At 42.6% G+C, this 22,357-nt stretch overlaps 3 protein-coding genes across 4 annotated transcripts in view; 1 reads left to right on the plus strand and 2 right to left on the minus strand.

Moving 5' to 3' along the window:
* LOC130169119 (zinc finger SWIM domain-containing protein 6) overlaps nucleotides 1–4,569 on the minus strand; it is a 47,913-nt gene extending 43,344 nt beyond the window's left edge. The window contains exon 1 of the mRNA XM_056375556.1: nucleotides 463–4,569. Within this exon, the coding sequence (XP_056231531.1) occupies nucleotides 463–895 (433 nt within the window). The 5' untranslated portion in view covers nucleotides 896–4,569. The remainder of the gene's footprint in view (nucleotides 1–462) is intronic.
* A 149-nt stretch (nucleotides 4,570–4,718) lies between these two features.
* Nucleotides 4,719–7,905, plus strand: smim15 (small integral membrane protein 15). 2 transcript variants are annotated; one of them, XM_056375560.1, is made up of 2 exons: nucleotides 4,719–4,841; nucleotides 6,667–7,905. In XM_056375560.1, exon 2 carries the CDS (start codon nucleotides 6,698–6,700, stop codon nucleotides 6,920–6,922), a length of 225 nt encoding a protein of 74 aa, XP_056231535.1. In that variant the 5' UTR covers nucleotides 4,719–4,841; nucleotides 6,667–6,697; the 3' UTR covers nucleotides 6,923–7,905. The 2 variants fall into 2 exon arrangements, with proteins under 2 accessions (XP_056231535.1, XP_056231534.1); XM_056375559.1 differs by lacking the exon at nucleotides 4,719–4,841 and adding an exon at nucleotides 5,011–5,030.
* A 642-nt stretch (nucleotides 7,906–8,547) lies between these two features.
* On the minus strand, nucleotides 8,548–22,324 carry ndufaf2 (NADH:ubiquinone oxidoreductase complex assembly factor 2). Its single transcript, XM_056375557.1, has 4 exons — nucleotides 22,125–22,324; nucleotides 12,187–12,276; nucleotides 11,109–11,149; nucleotides 8,548–9,337 (listed from the first exon to the last, which is right to left on the minus strand). Exons 1-4 carry the CDS (start codon nucleotides 22,237–22,239, stop codon nucleotides 9,095–9,097), a joined length of 489 nt encoding a protein of 162 aa, XP_056231532.1. The 5' UTR covers nucleotides 22,240–22,324; the 3' UTR covers nucleotides 8,548–9,094.
* Nucleotides 22,325–22,357: the final 33 nt, after the last annotated feature.

A 22,357-nucleotide genomic window follows, 5' to 3' on the forward strand; every position in this document is an offset into this window, starting at 1 on the left:
AAACAAAACAGAAGCACTGTGGCTTTAAATCACCGTCCCTCCCACCCTTTCTAAATATCGTCTATTTAGCCAGCGGTGAAAAGATATAGGGGGCTTTTGTCTGCGTACCCGCTGGTGGGGGCATGGAGAGCTGGAAAGACACAAAAATAGGAACAAAGTACTAAGCTTCCAATTGGGATGGCTCTGGGCGATTCAATGCGCGCTGCTCAGTGGGCAAAAACAAGGAGAAGTGGGCTACTATTACGGGCTTATCTGAAAATAGGCTATTCTCACACAGCTATAGGGTAGAGACTGGTGTGGAAATACCCTGCATTGTTTATAATAGACAAGGCTATGGAAGGCAAACACAAGCCCTTTAAAAGTCTGGCACGGTTCCATGGAAAAAGGCAAACAGTGCGAGTTAGTTGTTTTGTTTATTACAGACTGTGTCCCTGCATTATTGTAACGTTATAGTCCACTCACCGACTTGCAATACGTTGTCCACCCAGCCACCCTCTAGCAGAGTGACACCCCGTAGGAAAGGCAGCTGGGTCTCGTCATTATTGTCCCCGCTAGTTCCACTTTCCTCTCCTCCGGCGTTGAAAGAGGAGTACATACAGATCTCCTTCTCGCTTCTCGGGAATGACCAGTATACGATCCTCCGCTGGACGGGCTCCGGGATCCTCTCGAACCGCTCCTCCACCCTCTGGAACGGCCACTTCTCCGCGACTCTGCGTGCCGCGATGTCGAGCAACGACTCGGGGTTGTGCGTTTTTCCATTCCCCGACCCTCCCGGAGCGGACCCTGCGCCGCCACACAGGACTCCTCCAGCCCGCTGCCCCTGCCTGCATGCCGGGTTGTAGCCGGGCCGGCAGCAGAGCCGCTTGGCTGGGGGCTGCTGGACTCGCTCGGCCATGATCGCACCGCTTCCAACCTGAAGCGCAGTTCCTCTCCGATCATATAAACGGGATAAGGAAGAGAAAAGGGCAATCTCGCAGCGATTGTTTGCCGTACATGGAGAGACTGCCCTTATTTGGAAAGGTAGGCGGCGCCTGCGAGTTCCGTGAAGTCCTTTGTGTTGTCAAAGTAACCGGGATGGGCGGGATCCTGGAGCTCTGCCAGCGCACGAGTGGCGCTATAAAAGGAACTGGAGGCGGAATTCCCGAACGTCGGCAAATCCTTTGTGAAGCCGTCCGGGAGTGCGAGGGCGGAGCCCCGGCGGCCGACGGCCTTTGAAGTTTCCTTCTTATTTGAGTTTAAAGGCGGGGACTTAATCCAGGGGCGGTCTCGCAGTTTCCCACAGGGGTAAAAGGGGGCAAGAAAACTGACTTTTTTCCTTTGGAGCCTGTGCTACTACCCCGGGCTCTAGCTTCTTCAGTAACAACGTGATGGTTGTTTTCGAGGCTTTAGTCCAAAGGACTCTCAGCTGTCAAAGACGGAAAGGGCGTGGGAGGAGGAACATAAAGATATGGAGCTGGATATGCTTGTCCTCTGTAGTCACTTTTCTGTAGTCACTAATCAGTTATTTTGCTCAGCTGTTCGGCATAGGCTGACTTTGCTTCAGCCTATGGACAATTAATCTGAAACCAACTCTGAAAACAAGGTCGCTCTCTTTCTCTCTCTCACTCAAACACACACATGCACACTGAATATTTAAATATTTATTTATTTTTTATATTCTATTTTAAAGGGACATTCCATAGATGTTACACATGAGGTCAGTAGGCTATAATCGTTACAGGGGCAAGGCTGGCAGGTTTTTAATTTTTAATTAATCACTGATTTGTTACAAATTTGCACCACTGGCATAGGCTACAGTATCAAATAGATTATATTATAGTGTCAAAATCTAGTTTTAAGACTTACTGTTTTAGTTTATATTGTGGTTGTTTGTTGTGTTTTATTAAATGGCTTCCATTTTTTTTCTGTGTGTCATGTAGTTAAGACACAGTAAAACCTCAGGCAAGGTATTATTATTCCATCATAGAAGATCTGTAAGGCTACAGCCAATAATAACTTTCAATATCAGTAGTTCCGACTATTTTTTTCTTTAATAATCAATTGATTGTCCGGTGTATAATATTATTGCTTTAAAAACATATTAATTGACTTATCAATTAAGCTCTAGTAGAACTACTAGTTGGTTTTTGGGTGCTTGAGGAAATACGGGGGCCCTGTAGACATCAGGGTTATGGTGGATTGGGGCGTTGAAACTTTAAACAGAAAGTTATTTAAAGGCTCTATCAAGCTGTATTATGTGAACTGTAGGATCCAAACGTGTGTTTTGGAGCTTGAACCATACTATTGGCTTTAGATCTTGATATCTGGCCCACTGATCCATCAATTTTGATCATTCTTTTTTAGTCTCCCGCAACTTTATGAAAGTGCAACACAGACTTGCTGAGAACCCCTTTAAGACAGCGTCTGCATCTCATCATGTTCTTTGCTCTTTACTCAGTCCAGTAATTGAGTCTATCAACTTGCAACAGAAAAAGCAAAAATCAAAGGATATTGGAAATTCCTCAAGGACTGGCTAGACTAGTGGTTTTTCTTATAATCATTATGATTCACGCCACCAGTGGAGCTGGTTAACTATAAATTGTGGTTCAGTCATTTTATGGTCTACCCCCTCCCTGTTTGTTGATAATGTTAGCTCCATAGCTGTGTCTTGAAAAGGAGGCCTACTTCTGTAGGAGGGGTTAGGGTGCGGCTGCGTTGCCCACCGTCTCCCAGCCTGATTAGACATGTAGCAGAAGCTAATAATTATAATCAGATAACAAAAAAGCCACCAGATTGAGGATGTTTTTCTAAATTGTCTATAAAAGTTGACCAAAACTATGCTGGTAAACCAGAATGTGTGTTTGCAATGTGTCTGTCCTCTGCATGTGTTCCCAGCTGCCCCTCTCCTTCCTCTGTGAGTAGGTCTAAAAGGCTGGCCTTTGAACTGCTCTGAAAGTGATCCATGCCGTATGGACAGAGCAGATGTGGCCTAACCTGATTTGGTTTCAATACTTCCCCACAGGAAGTTCACAAAGCCAGCAGGTCCTCCTTTGTTATGTTAGTCATCTTTCTCAGAGGGCCAGTGGAGCCTTTAGCTGTTTTTATACACTTATTGCCTTATCGTTTGCTTTATTCTTCAGACAGAGCAGTTCCACACATGATTAGACGTCTCAGCAACAGCTAGATGTCATGTGAATCTTTATCCAGAAACAAAGTGGAATATGTTGTTCAGTTTTGTAGAGTTTTGTATAGTTAGTCTGGTATTCAATATTTGACTTTAATCATTATCCAGCACAAAGGGTTTTATAGCATATTCATGGCACACATTCAGATTCTTTCTTTGGGGAAACCTGACAGGCAAGAGAGTGCTATGCCCAAACTTTTACAGACAGTCGAGGGAGTTCACCCGGCAACTATGTGGTCACAGACAATTTGGACAAGAAACGGATCATGATATGTTAAATACATGTTTCATTTAATTTCACCGAAATTCAGGTTTTTAATATACCACTCATCTTATGCCACCTGTTCCTGTCCATGTCCCTTAAAATACTTATCAAACAAAAACAATAACAATACAAATAGTGTTGTTGCCTTTCTATATTTACTACATTTATATTTATTACTGCTGCTTTCACCCACTCTTCTGCATGTCCTTGTATTGAGTGGTTTGCTATATTTTACCGGAGGCTCTTAAAAACTCTGCACTCTTCCTGTTTGTTAGGATATTAATGTGCATAATGCTGCATATGAAACACTAAAGCATCTTAAATCTGTATGACCACTGTACAGTTACACAATTTGTAGGGTACAATATTATAGTCAAAATACAAAATGAAGTACTGCTTAATATTAAATTTTCTATTTACAGTTCATTTGGCACATTAAGCCACAAAGTTTGTGTGACCAGATAAGTAACACAAGTGACTTTAACACAAAGCCATGCATATTAGTAAAGCTTGATCACAAGCTTGGCAAAGTGGACAACTGCCCAGGCACTCTAAAAGCCCCAGGGTTACTCCATGTCATCTGAGTCTTTAAAATCTAGTTGTAAAGCCTAAACTGTTTTACTTTATGTTGAGTTAATTTGTTGTAAAGTTGTTCTTTTTAATCAAACTGCTGATATTATTTCTGAATGTCCACAGAACACTTGAGGCAAGGTAGTAATACCATAATAGAAGTACTGTAAGGCTGCAACCAACAATTTTCATTATCAATCAATTTGACTGTTACTTTCTTTGATAATCAATTGATTCTTTGGTGAATAAAATTACATAAAAAAGTGAAAAATACCTATCATTATTCCCTGAAGGTAAATTTATTAAAACTTTCTTTTGTTGTTTGAAAGTCAACAGCAAGAAATAGCAAATATTCATGTATAAGAAGCTGGTACCATTGAATCTTTGACATTTTTTTGAAATTGTACCCAATTAATTTTCCATCAGTACACTAATTGATTGATCACATAATTATTACAGCTGTAGGGAACTGGTTGTTTCAAGGGAAACAATGAAACTGCCATATAGACTAAAGTGGGGGTCAACAGGGGGCCAGCAACAATTTTTTGCCCCAGGAGATTAATCCAGCCATGAATGTTAGGCTGCCATAATCAATGAAAAGGTAATAGTTGTCGCAAACTCACCAATTTCAGGGCTGTTGGTGCAGGAGGAGCATGTCCTGTATTTTGATGGTATATTAGCCCAGGTTTTTAGGCTAAAGGACTACATTTCCCATACTTTAGGGAGAGCCTCATATCCAATCACGAGCCAACGATAATTTGAGACCTCACCGGTTTCACTTCCTGAAGCAGGGAGGAGCTGGAACTTATCGTCGTAGATATAAGCACAAATCAGGGCACTTTGGTAAGTTTTTTTTATTTTTATTTAGCGGCTTTTGTTTTTACCAACACGAAAATATAAATTCATTTTATGTCACATTCACACGTATTGTTGCTGCGCTGTTTCGTGCTCGAGTCCGTGCTCTTGCCACTTCAAGTTAGGCCGTTATGGATGGGTGGCGGGTTAGCTGACGGTGCTAACGGTATTTGAAATGCAAGTCTTTCATCCACATCTCAGAAATTCAGATTTAATCCAAGTGGCAGACAAAGCGAATGTGTTAGTTCAGCTTGTTCGTACGGGGCTGTGGCCAGAGTAAATGGTTTGTAACCGGTTTGCCTGTGAATACACCTAACATATGCTAGCTGCGACTCGTTCTGATGCTACTTAGCCATTGGTCATAAGCAGGTTTATGGGGGGCTGTGTGGTCAGAGCAGCAATAACTTTATAAAACCTTTATAAAAAGCATACTAATGACTCGATTAGTGGATACAATTATTATAACTGAAACATGATGGAAATTGCAGTTAATGTAGCTTTCTATGTTAGCTGGACCAACTACAACGTTAGTTATTTGCAAGCCTACTATTCATTATTATGTGATTATCACTGGACTTGTTAAGATTTAGATATTGTGTAAAATCTACCATTTTACTATTGTTTGTTTTGACGGTATTGTGACTGAATAAAACACTCATTAAGTGTTTTCCCAGAAAGAATTTCGAAAACCTTGAGAGGACCAAACTCAAATAATTCCTAATGGCTCAAGTTTAATTATAGTATCAAACTCCAGTCTTGAAGTCAAAGCAGCCATATTTTCCTTACTCTCTTCATTATGCTCTTTAAAGTTTTGTTACTCATCAAAGAGAAACCCTCTAATATAACGTAAGAAGTCCAGTTATGTTTAACTTCTTAATCTGGCTGCAAATAACGATTTAAAAAAAAAATTATTATCAAATTATCTATTGATTAACAGCAAATATGAGAAATGATTTCTTTAAAAATGACTAAAAAGATTTTTCAACTATCAAAATAGCGCAGATAGCGCAATTATCTGTTGATCTACTAATCAATTAATCAACTGATTGTTGCACTAATTTGTCAACTGGCAGAGATTTGGCTTTTTTTTAATACAATATTGCTTTATGTTGTATTGGTAATATTCCTAATAACGTCATTCCTTTAATGTCTCTGGGTGTTTAAGGTCATTGTGGGAAGTTTTGGACATCAATGGGCAGGATTACTTTATAGAAATACTTTTTTTTTGCATCATCACTTGTCAGGTATTAAATTTGCTGAGTAGCCAGAAAGGTTGTGTATATCTGGTTTAGGGCTACAGCTAATGATTATTTGAAATTAATCTGTATGTACATTGTTTTTTCAGTTGTTTAGTTTATAAATTGTCAGAAAATAGTAAAAAACAACACAACCATCACAATTTTGGAGGCCCCAGTGTAATGTTGCCAGATTTCAGAGGGCAGCCAAGCCTCACATTTGAGGAGCATGAATCAGCAAATGTTAGGTATTATTCTTTGAGAAATGACTTTAACAGTGACTCAGCTAGCAAAAACTTAAGTTTTCTGTTGATTTAATAGTTTCATCACCACTCTGGTTGTTTTTATCATTCAGCAGTATCTAAAACTAAAATCTTTTCAGAAATTGTCAAGGTATATTACTGACAATGTGATTAAGAAATGGCATACACTGTGACACCCACTTAACATAACACCCACTTTCTGACACCTAAAATCATTATTGGTATATGGTCCTAAGATTGCTATATTCATTTTTTTCATACATATTAGACAGCTCTGGCCATTAACTCCTTTCTTTCTTGTTACCCCCTTCTCAGGTCTGAATATTCCTCATCGTCGCTGACCAAGATGATTGACGTTCGTGCATGGGCAGAGTATGTGGTGGAGTGGGCTGCCAAAGACCCCTATGGTTTCCTCACCACTGTCATACTGGCTCTCACACCTCTTTTCATTGCCAGTGCACTGCTGTCCTGGAAACTGGCCAAGATGATCGAAGCACGTGACCGGGAACAGAAGAAAAAGCAGAAACGTCAGGAAAACATAGCCAGGGCAAAGAGGACCAAGAAAGACTGAGCCTGTGAGGGCAGGATGAGGGCATGAAAAAAGAACGAGCAACCACCACGCTCACAGCCCTCCTTATTCCAAATAATGACACAGTGCCCTTCCCTGTCCCAGCCCTACTGTCAGCACAGGGCCACCATGCCTCATGTCCTGGGTAGGAGGAGGGACACTGGCCCCACAGGCCTAACAGTGCTGAGACGGACAGGACTGCCCAGAGGAGGCTCATCCCAGTGGGACTTTGGTCAGCAAGAGCACAGTGGTCATCTGTAAGAAGTTTTTATGCAGAGATCTGCTGATAATATTGTGCAGCTGTTGCAACACCTTGCATTCCATTGTTAGCATCCCTGTTCTGACGATGTAATGAGCATACTGGAATTTTTTCTCCAAGTCACTTGCAAAATATCAAAATTATTACTTTCTAATTAATAAAGTTTTCATGGTTGATAAGAAAATCTAATTTCCTCTGTGTGGATTGAACAGCATCAGAAGTGCTTTTAATTCAGTGCACATAAAAAGTATTCACCCCCTCATGTTTTATGATATTGTAACACTGAACCAGAGTGCATGTAAATAGGCTTTTGTGTACTGATTGACAGAAAAGACTTTAATGTCACAGTCAAAAAGAACTATAGCATGAAGACAGAGGAACGTCTAAACAAGTAAAAGAAGGAAAGAAAATTTTGGAGGCACTGACTATTGAACACAGTAGAGGGAAGTCAATCATAAACCAGACAGAATATGTAACGGCTGTAAAAGGCCAACGTGCTGCCAAAGGTGCCTTTATTAAATATTGACTTGAAGAGAGTGAACCATTTTGGCCAGGATTTACTGTTATGCATGTTTTATACACTATGTTCTTTATGTCTTATACACTTTGTTCTTAACTTAGATCTACTTGCCTTCAATTTGATAAGACCCCCTGTTTGTTAGTATTAAAAATGAATTACATTCACTGTGACTCAGTGTTGTAAGATAATAAAACGTTCAAAAGTCCAGTGGGATGGATCGTTTTTATAAGTACTGTAATTCTAAGTACTTGTGAGCCTGTAAAGAAGCAGTTAAAACCCATAATTCTAAATACAGACAGGTGAACAAACGCACATTTGTTTTCCCTTTTCTTCCTCATGACGTTTTATTTATCCCTTGGTGCAGAGTATTGATATCTCCTGAGAGCATTTAGAAAAACATACATGAGTAGGACGGCCATGTTTTCAGCTGCAGGATCTCAGCTTATGTTGCTTTTTTAGCAAGTGCTCAAGCTGTTCTTTTAAGCTCCTTTCTTCACCAACTCTGTTGCCAACATAAACTCTGACCTCCGGTGAAAGAACTTTGTACTGCGGCAAAACAGTATACTGTAACATTACCCCTGATTTTAACTTGTGATTTACAGACAGCAGACGCCACTTTCTTGATAAATAGAAACATTAACAGTATTTAATGTAACTACAGCCTCAGTGCAACAGAGTTCAATTTCAAGTTAAAAGAACTTCTCTACTTAATTCCCACAGCATGTACCTTTCCACATGCTTTAACAACATTATTTCTTTTCATCTTCACACTGGCAAAATTCTTTGACTGAATGAAATCTGTCACACTTTTTAGGTTTAGCTCATGAAAAAGAGTTGAGTTCATACTGATTCATTAGAGCTGATTTATTTATTATAATTAATTAGAAAATATTTCTAACAGTATCCCTGAAACACATTTGTTTTCTGTGCACTTAATAATTGATGAAGTACAACCACTGCAGTTTTTCTTCTCTTTACTAACAAGTTTTTCACTACATTAAATTACTGTTGTCACATATAGTCATCTTTAAGATGAGAGATGGATAATCTAGTGTATATTCAATATATACTGAGGGACCAGAAAAGTAGGAACCCCTGTACAATGTAATGCAGACCAATAAACCAGCTTTGAAATAAATACTTCCTCTGTAAAACATATAATGCTCAGTTATTTGAGACTGATTCACAGATGAGTTGATTAAACTCTGGTCATTTCGGAGGTTATAGTTTGTGGTGCTGCTGACTTGGATTGGATTATACTGAAAGGTGTCTCTAATATTTAATATCCAAGTCTCAACTATATCAGTTTCACAAAGGTAGTATTTATTGCAGGGCTTTTCTATTGGATTGTATTACAGTACATTACAACACTGTCTCAGTGTATGTGGATGTCTGTCTACTTCTTGGAAGTGGGCATCCAGGAGCCAGGCTGGAATGTGTTTGCGGTGCTGGTGGGCTCTTCCGTGATCTCCTGCTTTCCGAAGCTGGTGGCAGCTGCATGGCCTTTGGCCACAGTCCTTGCAGGGGTCGCCACCAGACCTTCCTCATACTCCTTAGCCTGTAGGGCCAGATCCTTCTCCTCCACCTCTTTGGCTTTCAGCTTGATCTGCTCCCTGTAAGTCTCATTCTTCAGCAGCTCCTGTAAATTACACAGGTGGACATAAAAGCATATATTCAAGACTTTTTAAGAACTTTTAAATACCACATGCTATATAACACTTTTTTCATGGTTAAATAATGATGGAAAACCTGAAGGAGGGATATGGCCTAGAATTGTTCTTTAAGTATATTAATTTATTGACATTCATATCACATTTTCTTCAGTACTTCCTGGTGCTATCATTCATCAATTAACATGACCTGGGCGCAGATAAGTGCTAAAAGAACTGTTAATTGATTAAAAAATAATTAATTAAGTTCATTTAAGTTTTTGCTAAAATCAACACTTCCCCATCATGAGTCATAGAGGTTCCTACCTAGTTTTTCTTTTGGGATTTTTTTTTTTACAGATTTTACAGTGCTGACTGAAACCCCACAAAAAGCATGAAACATCACAACAATACTACTTCTAGTTTCCAAATGGCAGGCAAGAAAAACATTAAATACTTGTCTTCTGAGTCTTTTTTTCTGAGGGAACTGAATTCTTGTAAATATTACATCCTGCAAACATGAACCAGTGATCATTTCCGCTCCTTAATCAACTACCCCTGTTTTGTCTTGGAGCAAAGCACAAACCATCAGCTGCTCACCAGTCAAAAAGCAGAGGAGACATGAAGTTGCACTCAGCGGCTTCCAGGAACAAATGTGTTTATGCGTCAAGTATGAAGTAGGACATTTACTAGAAAAAGAACAAGTGTGCTCAGTTAACCTATATTGGTCCAATAAACCCTGGTTAAAAATGTAGTGCTTGGAACGGATTGGTAAACTAACGTGACAGGAGGCATCCGTAATATAAACAACCATTCCAACTCATGGAAACAATTATAACCTGAACATGGTCCACCAGTGGAATAGTTACCCTCTTGAGCCACAGCTAGTGTCCAGTGATGTTAGCCTCTCCCTAGCATGGGAAGCCAAAAAGGAAGGGAGGACTGGGCATAATGCTGTTGTGTGTTGGCAGAACTGAAGGACTGGAAAAGAGAGGGGGAGAGCCGTGGCCAAAAAGCCCCGCTTTGGGGATGGAGACAAACATACTGAGCTGCTTTTCCAGCCTGTTAATGACAGGATTTAATCCAATCAATTTATGTCGGCTTGGACCGGGAAGAGAGGGAGCGTGACAAGGGGTAGGGTAATGTGCTGGGAGTGAAGCCTTGGCCACATCAACACTGTCCAGCTGTCGATGGCAGCTATTGGGCAGACGCAAGGCAGAAAATTGGAAGAGAATGTTCTGGCAATAGAGGCAGGGGATGGCATTGGCCACTGGCAGGGACAGAGGACAGAGAGATAGAAAGAGTGCCTGGGTATTGGCCTTCCAAGGGATTTCCTATAGACCCACATTTTGCTGGCCAAATTATTTCCAGCATTCTCACATTTAAAGAGCAATAAACCCAGTGAGAGGTACACGAGGGGAAAAACTGCACTCCTTCACCATTCCCATCTCGGAGACTGCCAGAAATAAAACACAAAAAGCCGAGATGCAGGCTTCTGCTGGAAAAAGAGAAAGTAAACTAGGACATGGTGTCAGTGAGCCCCTTGTTCAGAGGCTGTCTTTGCTCTCAGTCTCGCCATCAATGCACTTCAGCTGCTGTTTATTTTAACACCTGTCCCCCAAAGTTCCTGGATTCAGTTCGAAACTGTAAGATAAAACAAATCAAAGCTTCTCGTTTCCATCTTTGCTTCTTTCCCTCCCTTGTAACCATTCCCCCAGAGTCCAACCATCAGCACAGCGGGGAAGCTGGGGGGAGACGTACCTCGATGGAGGGGGGCTTCTTCCGTCTGCCTCGGATCCAAGCTGGAGAAGGAGGAGGAGGAGAGAGGAGTATAAAAAAAAAAAGAGAAGAGTGAGAACACCCACACAAACATACGCTGCACAAACAAAACCTGCAGTCATATTTAAAGGCTGCAGCTATAGCGTCACCGAGTTTCAGGGCACTACAGTAGCTCAGTGCAACTACTGAGTACCCAAGCTAGTTGAGGGAGTGTATCGAGGGTTTGTTTTGTTTCATTTCACTTAGCGAACTATAGGGAAAACGTGGAACGGTAAAACATCCAAGCTACACACATGATGAACTGCAAACACTAATACTGCTTTAGTCTATGCAGAGCAGGGCCACTGAGTGCTGTGTCTCAGAAGAGAAAGTGTGGATCCACTCTGATCTCTGAATTTGAAAGTACACTCTCCGTCATTCTCCATCAATACCTCTGTCCTTCTTTCTCCTCCTGAGTAGAACTGTGTCTGTCTGTCATCTCGTCTTTCTTTTTTTTCTTTTTAAGGAGCTCTATTTTGGCTGAGCTGGCTGCACAGCAGAGCAGGTTAAAGGGAGCCAGAACGAGAGAGAGAGAGAGAGAAAGAGAGAAAAAGAGAGATTTTCTAACTCTTCCTCCAGCTAGCACAGGGATTCTGGGCCTCTTTTATCCCTTTCTTATTTGCATCCTGATGAAAATGCATGAGGGATGGGGCGAAGCAGGATGAGGGGTTTAAGGTGGATAAAGCCAGTCTGAGACAGAGGGAACAGTTTGTATCCAGTTGTAAGAAATTTGAAACACTATTTTATGGTACGGTTGTATAACACCAGCAGAAGGCGTCTTTGATAAAGTCATGAATACGCTTTTCCCAACCCCCATCTCGCTGTATGAAAAAAAAAAAAAAAAAAAGAAAATCAATGGATTAGCTTAGGTCCCAATAGATGCAGTCATGAATTTGTTATTCCATTTTATTTGTGCAGTATTTTATGCACTCTGCTGGGTATCTCTTTTGTTAACATTGTCATTTATCCATGTTAGTGATAGTTAAAAGTATGTAACAGTGATGCTGCAGTCCAGACTTACCGTCCCACTCCATCGGTATGCTGCCTTCAATATATTCATATTCTGTAGGATTGGCTGCCACTACCATTCGCTTGGCACGGACAAGTCTTCCTGGGAAACCAGAAGGAAAAAAAAAACAAAAAGAGAGAGAGAAAGACAGTGAGAGGGAGCAAGAGTGAGACATAGATGCTCAACAATGATGCATACAAAACGCAAAGGAATACAAACAAACACAAAAGAGGCGCAGACACAATGCTTTACGTCTCCTGCTCGCTCATACACACAGACACAGACAGACGTACAGACACACAAATACACAGAGGGATGACAGCACTGTGACAGGCCATGGATGATTACCTCGTGGCCCTCGGGCCCTTCTCCTCAGATCTCGCTGAGTGGCTCCAAATCTGGGCTAAGCCTTTATGCAAATGAGCCTCCCTTTAACCCAACCAACCACAGCCCCCCTCACTGACAACCTCTTCCAATCACAGCACTCTGGCTAACAATGCCCTCCAAAATCAACATCAAGCCGAGCAGGAGACAAAAGAGGTCAGATATCACAGACAACAGGAGAGGTACGAGCTGCATGGAATATTAAGTGCTCCTTTCCCTATCTGTATACAGCACAACGCTCGCTAGCAGCAAGGCCACCGCCAATTATTTTGGTAGAATCTGCTGATTAGGCAAGTTTGGCATGCCACACGATGACATGAAGACGGAGATAGCGGGGGGGGGGGGTTATAGACAGAATAAGAGAGAGCAAGAGATTTAAAATAAGAGCCAGTTGCGTTGTGTCTTTGTGTGGTGCTACAGAGCTTCATACAGTGTTCACTAATGACAAGTGCTGTGTTTTCATAGTTTCTCCTCGCAGGTAGCCTGGATGTCCATCCATCGCCTCCATCCCTCTGAGAAATGATGAGGCAAGGAAGGAGGAGGCAGAATGAGGGAGTGAGAGAGATGGAGAAAGAGAGAGAGGGAGAGAGTGATGATGCATGGCAAACATGGCTAGGAGGAGAGAAATGGATGGGCAAGGAAAACAACACGCTCCAAAACACAGACAATCTGTCAGGATTCCATCACCGTTTCTCCGCAGCTGACTGGACATGGACAAATGGAGGCAACCACCTCCATGCACACCGCAGACTGATGGCCTTAATGTTTACTTCAGCCATAACAGATAGCTATGGCACAGGAATAGATGAATGATGGCACTCAGAAGAGGTGTGAGTATGAGAGGCTGCGTTGTTGCTCTGCTTGTGCCTTCTTCACTTAAGTTCATTTGTTTGGTTTTAAAGTAACTCCAGTGAAGGCGAAAGCATTCTGTAATCATGTCTTACAAGGATGATTCTTTTCCATACTTTATCCAGCCTATATTGTAATCAGGTCAGCTAATTAGGCTAGTATTGCTTTGGTTCTGCTTTGGCTCCCACTAGATTGTCACTATAGGGCCTCACAGGCTCCAGCTCTGGAGCTTTAGTTTCCTGATATCCAGGTCTGAGGAAAAACACTGCATGACCTCACCTTATCTAAAAACACATTTCTATGCTTATCACATTTGTTTACATGTACGTCTTAAAATGTCTTCTGAGAAACTGTTTCCTGGACCCCCCCCCCCCACACACACACACAACAACAACAACAACAACAACAGAACTAAAAACAACTGCCAGCAAACAAAAGGTTATGTTCTCTAGGAGGAAATACTAGCAAATACATTTAACACATTTGCTAATTATAAACAGATCTTATCCATATTTGCATTGGGTGTGGGTGGCAGCAGACCAAAAATGGCACAATTATGTTACAGTCCCCACAAGCAATGTACTTAGCTACATCTAATGCCTAACTAATAGGCATGAACAGAGGCACCCACTTTTTCCCCTTGTCTCTATCTCTCTTCACTAGGTAGCATCTCCCCCTCTACTCACTGTCACACTCCAACATGGCTCTCCTGTTGTCTTGTTGCTTTTACAGCATGACTAAACCCCTTCCACCACGGCTTTTATCCTTGGATTTGAATAACAAATACAGTATGTACATATATTTATGAAACACGGCTGATCCTCCCACCACATACACATTGGGAGGAGGCTTGTCAGTCTGATTGGGGTGAATCTCGCTCTGTTGGTAATCTCTGATCTGGGACAACTGCGGAAAGAAAAACACACATGCCAAGGCTATACTGTTTTTACAACAGAAGTACAAAAGAAACATGCCAGCTCTCTAAAAAGATTGAGAAAAATGAAATTAACAATACAACAACAACCACTTTACTTGCGGACGTGTGGTTTATTAAAGAACACACCGTATATACACGCCTAATCTTCGCCTAATGTAGCATAGCAGAATTGGCTGGCCAAGCACATTGTTTGCGTAGTGATTTCTCACCTCAAGGGGCTGTCGGCAACCAACAATTACTGTCATCACCAATTAATCTATGGATTTTTTTTATTTTTTTTTTTTACTTAGTCTTTTTATTTTTTTCAAATCAAACAACCGACCAAAACACAAAAACAAAGAAAGACATTTAAGCATCTACAGATGCTTTTTAAATGAACAGATTTACAATCAGGTCTTTAAAATGACAGCAGAGGCCAAGGTGGTGTAGTGTTTTTTTTTTTGCAATGGTATAAAATCGAGAAAAGCAATGAACCCTTTACATTTAACACATGTACAAGCTGCAGGCCTTACTAGTAAATGTTACAGCTGTTCAAATCACAAAACAAAACACAATGCCAATACAAGGCATTGTCTTAAAAACAAATCTATTATTTATGTATTACATACTTATGTCATCTGAAATCACAAATTTGTTTCAACAAAGTTTCCTTCTGTGTCAGCCTTAACGTTTGGAAAAAAGTATTCAATTTCCACTTATATCAAGCACAGCTATGTTACGTTCAGTTGTATTTTTACTTTAATAAAAAAAAAAAATCAATCATGATCAGTTAATTATCACTAGATTCACTAGTTCAATATTTTATTGAATTGTGTAGTCTTAGTGTTAGCTTCATGCTGTCTGTATCTGACACGTTTGCTATCTTTCTACTTCACAGTTCAGACCTGTGCCCTCCTTCTCCCCCACCTACAGATAGAGAGAGATGGAGTGAGAGAGTGAGTGAGAGAGGGAGGGTGGGTGGGTGAGGTGGTGGTGGTGGTGGTGAGGGGGTTATAAGGGTGTTAGGAGCTCTCGATCTCAGTGGGCCCCCTTGTGACAGGTCTGCCTTCTCATCACTCACTAGGGGAAACCTACTTACCAGTCAAACACACAGACACACACACACACACACACACACACACACACACACACACACACACACACACACACACACACACACACACACACACACACACACACACACACACACACACACACACACACACACACAACTGGCTAGAGAGCAGGCAGATTAACCTGAGGGACAGAAGCGAGGACGCTGCCTCTTACCGTGAAGGACAAACGCAGCACTGCGTTGGAGAGGGGGAGGGGCCAGCGGCAGGAGGAATGAAATCCCACCACATAAATATTCATAAGCCATCTCACCTGTCTGAGCGCGACTCATCTGTGAGCCTGGCTGTGGAACCCCGGAGGGGGGGAGGGGAGAGGAAAGGAAGGAAGGGAGGAGACAGGAAGGCAGGATGGGTGAGGGGTTGCCGTGGCAAGCTGGATGGGGAGCCAATCAAACTGCAGGTACGCCTATCCTTTCCCTTCGTTAGAATGAGATGTGATGCGCTCTGAGGGCTGCTCTTTGAACCCTGAACACACCCTGCTAAACTCCATCACCTGGTTCAACACACACACACACTCACACACAGACACAAAATATCCAACTTTACACATCAGCTCCCAGGTGAGTACTGCTGGGGGCGACCCGAGAGGTTTTTCACCTCCACAATGTCATTCCGGGCGTCTTGTGCTGCATGTCTCTCTCACTCGGTGCTTTTCTGCCGCACTCTGTCTTTGATTACAGACACAGGCGTCATGGGAACACACTTCGATTGGCAACAACGGGGTAAAGAAAGCCCTAAAAACTCCGACAAGGCAAAACAGAATGAGCTCCAACTGGAGGACCCACGTCTCATACTCCTCACCGTCAACACCAACGTCTATCCTGAGAAACATCACATTCACTTGTCTCCGAACAGATTGCAAAGCAGACAAAAGCTCACACTTGCAACAGCACGGCATTCATCTCCGGCTCTCAATAGACAGCAGAAAGAGCAGCTTTCTCAGTCTTCATGATTGTGCGAGGCCTGACACTGCGGTGGAACAAAAAGCCGCCCTGAAGCAGCACGCCCATCAGCCTAGTTTATTCCTCTCCAGCACACTGCTCAGCTGGAGAGGGATGGGGGACCAGTACGTGCATGGTAATGGACAGCTTTATGAAGATCGAGTGATCCGATAAGCATCAGTGAGACAAGGGCAACCAGGTACCAATACTGACACTATCGCCCTCTATCTCTCTCTCTCTGTCCCTCCAATCTCTTTCCCCGGAAAAAAAAAATGGAGGGGATGTGTGAGGCCTGTAACCATGGTTACCCATTAGCCCTGAGCCTAGTGATGAGGTTTAGAGGGAAAAGGCCAGCCGTTGCTTTGCATCACTTCTGGTGAGAGGAGGAGCTTAGGCGTAAAGTAGGCCTGCTGCCGCTGCTGTTCGTTTTTCTTTTTTTTTTTTTCTTTTTTTTATTCAGCCCTCATTCTGTTTGTCCCTGTTGCTGTCGATCCCGCTGAGGCTTGAGCGACTCACGGCAGAACAGAGGAGAATAATTCATATAGAAGTAAAAACATGCTGAAAAGAATACTCTGATTTCCCCTGTGTGTTACTTTTAACTAAACGCAGGCATACTTGAGGGTGGAAGGGATGCTTTAGACCCCTCTGCTAAAGACCACCCATCCTCTTGAAGTCTCTTCCCTGCCTGATGGGTTATAGAAAAGGACCGTGGCGAGCCAGGAAGTCAGTGTCCTTTGTGAGGCTGTGGAGCGATGTGACCCCCCCCCCCCCCCTCCATCCCCCTTCCTCCCCGACTCCTCTGAGGCCCATGCATGTGATGTCCATACACCAAGCTGTCCACCCCTTTCTATTCACCTCCATCACTCTCATCCAACCCCCTTCCTTTTCCTTCCATTGCACCTTCAGTCCCCCCACTTTCTCTCTCCATTAACCTACCTCCACCTTCTCTCTCCCCTTCTATCTGTCTGCCTGTTCCACCCACTCATTTCACCCTCTTTCTGTCAGAAACCCTCCTTTCACTTTCACTGTCTCCATTCTTCCCCCACTCTATAATTTTACCCCATATGTCAGCATCCCCCTTGTTCTTTGTCACTCACTTTCTATACCCCACCTTCTTCTCCACCCTCTGTGAGTCTCCCTCAGCCTTATCTTTCCTCCCTTACTCCTAGCCTTATTTCTCTCTGCCTGTCTGCTTTATTAAAATATTCTGAATTGAATAAGCAGCGGCGGGCTCCAGGAGATATCTGCTTGTGTGTCGGTGTGTCTGTCAGTCTTCCTGGCTGAGTTTCTGACAGACAAGGAGCCCTGAGGTGTCAAAACATCTCGCTGGCCATCTGACCAAACAGAGACATGAATGCATTGGACAGTGAATCACATCTAAGCCAAACAGAAAAATGAATTTGATTAATTTGTTGTCTTCCTTCTGTTGGCATAATCGACTGTCTATCACTGCTCGCCAAACAGCAAATCAGGTTGCAGGAGGTAGAAATAGTAATATTCATATAATATTTGTAGGTTGTGAGACAGATGGAGTCTGAAGTTTATAAAGATAAAGGTCTACACTAGCTAGGCAGTGTTTAATGGGCCTGCTAAATGCTTAAACCACTGATACTGGATCTAGGCCCATTTGAAATGTTCTACCATAGGAAATAAATGTTCCCGTTTTCTCATTTTCAGCATCTATCTTTTCAAATGCCTTTTTAATGAAGTAGTTAAGCCACTCCATGATGTTCCACCACACACACATACAAATACGCACTTGGCAACCAGTATACAGCAAGATGAGCTAAACCCACTTGGTTTTCCTATAATGATTAAACAACCTTCATTTAAACTCCATGCATTGCAAAGCTGCTGATCAATTAACATGATTTACTGTATTGGCTCTGGACATAGCTGTTCCATGGTAAACACTGACTTGGTGTCCTACTGTAGGATAGACCTTCCTTCATCACACCCTGGGGATGACTTGTGGCAGAATAAACAGCCATTTGGACCCTCGTCTCTCTCCGCTGTGACTCTTTCCATGGAAATATGCGGCTTGAATCAACGCTCTGATGACACACAGCCATCTGTTGTTGTGTTAAGTGTGTTAGGGCATGAAGTGGAGAGAAAACACACAATCGCAGATTTTTTTTCTCTTCTTTTTTAAAAACAAAGCAGATACAAATGTACGCGCGCACACACACACACACACACACACACACACACAGTGTGTAGTTGTTGTGCCACACAAACTCATGTATACAATCACAGATGCACACACTAATGCAACTGCACACACACTCCTCCCTCAGTCCCTAGAGTCGCCCATCCTGAAATAGCAGAACTGAGGCCTTTTCAGTTTTTCACTTCATAGAACAGAGCTGGGGAATCAAATAAATAATAGACAAAGAGAGAGGGATAGTGATAGGACGACAAGTCAATGCGTCTTTTCTCTGCAACAGTGTGGCGCACCTCTGAAGAACCTCTGAATCCTTTCCATTCTCCACATAGTGGAGAGGACCAATAGATTAAAACTGCATGGCACACACTGTTAAAATGAATGGCGCTAAAAATACATCCTTTTCACTGAGACATGAAAGGAAACTGCCTTTCCCCTGTCCAGTATTGAGCAGCCATTGATTCCAAGACAAAGGCTACACCTCCTCAAAGAGGTAAGAAAAATAGCAATCATACAGGCAATTATTTTCAAATGTGCCTGCAGCGGCCGATAATGTCAGCGCGCCTCTCTTCCTAAATAAAGGGAGGGAAGGCAGGCGTCAAAGCTGCAGGCCCACTGCTGAAGACGAATGAGCCCGTCCGCAGAATGCTTTGCTTTCATCTGGGCAGCATGACATGGCGCCCCATGCAGTGTGAGGCAGAGCTGGGCCTGGGGGACAGACGCACACAGAAAGAGAGAAGAATATAGATTCTCTATTCAGCTCTATGGAGCCGACACCAAGGCAAAGACCTTCTAAAGACCAGTGGCCAGATTGCCAGTGGCTTTCTCTTGTAGCCCTGCCATTGACAACAATCACTGGGGCTCCATGGCCTATAGCATAGCTCTCTCTATGGGGCAGGAGCACAAAGTAGGCCTCTATAGTTGGACCTTTTCTAAAGACAGAGACAGAGATTCTCTCTCAAGGTGTGTACTTCAGACCCAGGCCTTTTCATTTTGATGTGCAGCAGCATATGAGGAGAGGGGGGATACTAAGCTCTCTGCTGGGTCGAGCCCTCCACACTGCTGAACTACTCTAATGTTTTGAAAAGAAATCTTCACTGGACTGGCCTCAAAGGAGGAAAATCGAAAGGCAGCAATGAAGAGGAGGGGCAAGGGAAGGAAGGACAAACTGCAAGCGAATAAAGATGTCAACCTCAGAAGAGACTGTTGAAATCAGATACAACACAACCACATAAAACAAGGGGTTGCCTCCTTTTACTTTTCTGTCTTGGCAACCATTAACGTTCCTCATATGTAGCCTACCACACGCAGAATTGCTTACGCCCCAGTTTCCTAAAGTTAACAGATTGAGAGAGGTAGAACATGGGAGCAGCAAAGCATGGATAAAGGTAGAGAGGGACGGACTGAGCACTAGGGATGGTCGAATAGAACAAGTAGGCAAGGTTGAGAGAGATAGAGAGAGAGAGGGAGGGAGAGAAAGAGAGACTTCTCACTACTTCAACCACTACTCATGCTGCAGTGGAAAGCCCTGCGGTCCATGCCTTGAGGCCCTGAGCCCACGCTTGGCCTATCAGTTTAAGATCAAAAAGAGCTCGCTTTAGCAAGACATATGGACTGAATAATGCATCTGCTTTATTTCCACAAGGCTGGACGAGGTGAGTGGCATAGAAAAAGAAACAAATGTGTTTGCCATATATTTCTATTTGTTTGTTATGATTGTATATATGAGTTTCTGTATGTGTCTGTTATGAGTGTTTTTGTTTGGAACCATTTTTTTCTACAGGCCAACTAGCCTCTCCACAGCATCAGTCATTGTGATTGGACAGTGAATAAGGTAGCCTGTAGCGTGCCGGAAAATGGGCTTCTGTGATGTCTCATTTGAATAGTCTGACAGCCAGGGGTGGAGGAGCAGCCTTGTAATGAATTATAAATACGAGGTGGGCACGAGTTTCCCTACAAACTGCTGAGAAAAGGTGAAACACAAAGTCAAGTTCAGTCAGAAAGAAATGAAGCTTGCAACCTGCTAGAGGTTGGTCCGTCTCTGGCAAAAAACAAACAAACAAACAAACAAACAAAAAAAACAGCTTGGTTTCATCCTCTGAGAAAAGTACCACTAAATGTAGGCACTGTATAATATCTACTCAGCCTATGTAAGTCCAAGATAAACTTTATCTAGCTTGTATAATGTGGCACCAAGACAGGGAGATACATACAAGAATGTGTTGGTTGGATAACATTATTCACAGATTACTGCTGCGTAGACTAGTTCTCAGATTAGACAGTATCTGGAAAGGGCGTGAACTCTGCTCAGGCACAATAATTCTGACAAATATCAGGAGACATAACACTTATAAGCCAAAGGTCCATGGCTTGTTAACCAGCAGTGTCATGTCTAGAACAGGCAAAGGTGGTGCTCTTTGACATGTGACCCCTAACCTCTGGCATATAGTCTGGTCAGAACGCCTGCTGATAATGATTTAAGGTGGTAAAGGGAGGGGGAGGTCGGATTTTCTTGCCTGGATTTATGTACACTTAATGCATCACTATGTTCCCCCATTCATGTTCAGCTATGACACATAATCACTGTAAATTTACAAAATGTGTTTTTGTTATTATTTGGCAAAAAGCAACAAAGACTTATGTTAATATCTTTGTACCCGTGCTGTGATGCCACCAAACCTTCCTTCCCATTGCTGTGGTGAGTCATAACCATGTTCGACAGCTCACCGTCTTCCTGTAACTATGCACACTTCTTTAAAACACTCTATGAGAAAAACAGGGCAACTGGAGAAGGACTCACAGTAAGCCCGGACATCAAGTCTGCAAGGCCAACGAGCATGTCCTTGGCCTTCCAGCAGTCGGAGACGGTGTGAAGGACACCATTGGCATCCCACCATGGACTAGCCTGATGACACAGTTCTACTGCTTGGCTTGAGCAATACATACTGTAGCACTGCCATGTCTCATTAGGGATATATGACCTCCTTCTAAATCCTCATCACAGACAAGTAATCATATTTCATCTGCAACATTCTCTTTGAAGGCCAGGGACCGTGGGGTCACAACTGCACCAATTTTGTCTCCCAAAATCAGTTAAAAATCTTAATTGCAGTGAGATGCATTAAATACAGCCTAAGAAATCTTATTAAAACCTCTAAAATGACAATGCTCATATTTAGACTGTTGCGTCATCTAGTGGCACGCTTACAATACTACAAGAGTAGAAAGGGTAAAGGTAAAGTCATATTCACAACAACACATTTTAAGAGGAGAGCAGCAGCATATCGATGCAAAGCACAGAGTACATAGCTGTATGGTGAATGTTTTTGTTCTGTTACTAGAATTCAGTAACAGAAGCTATATGAAAGCAAATGGTGCAGGAGCAGTTAAGCTTATGGTAGTGAATTAAATGAGACATATTGGAGTGTCAGGGACACAGCAAGTCAAAAATAAGTTTAATAACTGCTTTGTCAAGTCATCTTCATTGGCTACGTGTGTTAGCTTTGTAAACATAATCACGTAATCACGGCTGGCTAATTTTAGCAGAATATGGCTTTACCTACCTGTCCATGTCTTCTGTTCTGGGATAATGTAATATTTATTCCCCAAATGATCTGTCCCGACGTGCTCACGTATTATACCAAACATCCGCCGAAGAACTCCAGCGATCCTGCTCATGTTCACAGGACGACCCGAAGGTTTTGGAGAGTATTTTTGTGACCCTGGTCAGCTGTGTGCCCTCTCTGAGGTGTTTATGCAAGTGTTCGTGGGTCGGGAAAGAGAACGAATAAACTGT

Source organism: Seriola aureovittata, chromosome 5 (assembly GCF_021018895.1).
Source record: "Seriola aureovittata isolate HTS-2021-v1 ecotype China chromosome 5, ASM2101889v1, whole genome shotgun sequence".
Lineage (NCBI taxonomy): Eukaryota > Metazoa > Chordata > Actinopteri > Carangiformes > Carangidae > Seriola > Seriola aureovittata.

What these genes read in the sequence shown, in the direction of transcription:
- ndufaf2 (XM_056375557.1), bottom strand. Translation starts at nt 22,239, where the DNA reads ATGAGCAGGATCGCTGGAGTTCTTCGGCGGATGTTTGGTATAATACGT. An exon ending in AGAACAGAAGACATGGACAG is followed by an intron (nt 12,277 to 22,124) that starts GTAGGTAAAGCC and finishes CTGGTTTCCCAG; the next exon opens with GAAGACTTGTCCGTGCCAAG. An exon ending in AGAAGCCCCCCTCCATCGAG is followed by an intron (nt 9,338 to 11,108) that starts GTACGTCTCCCC and finishes TGTAATTTACAG; the next exon opens with GAGCTGCTGAAGAATGAGAC.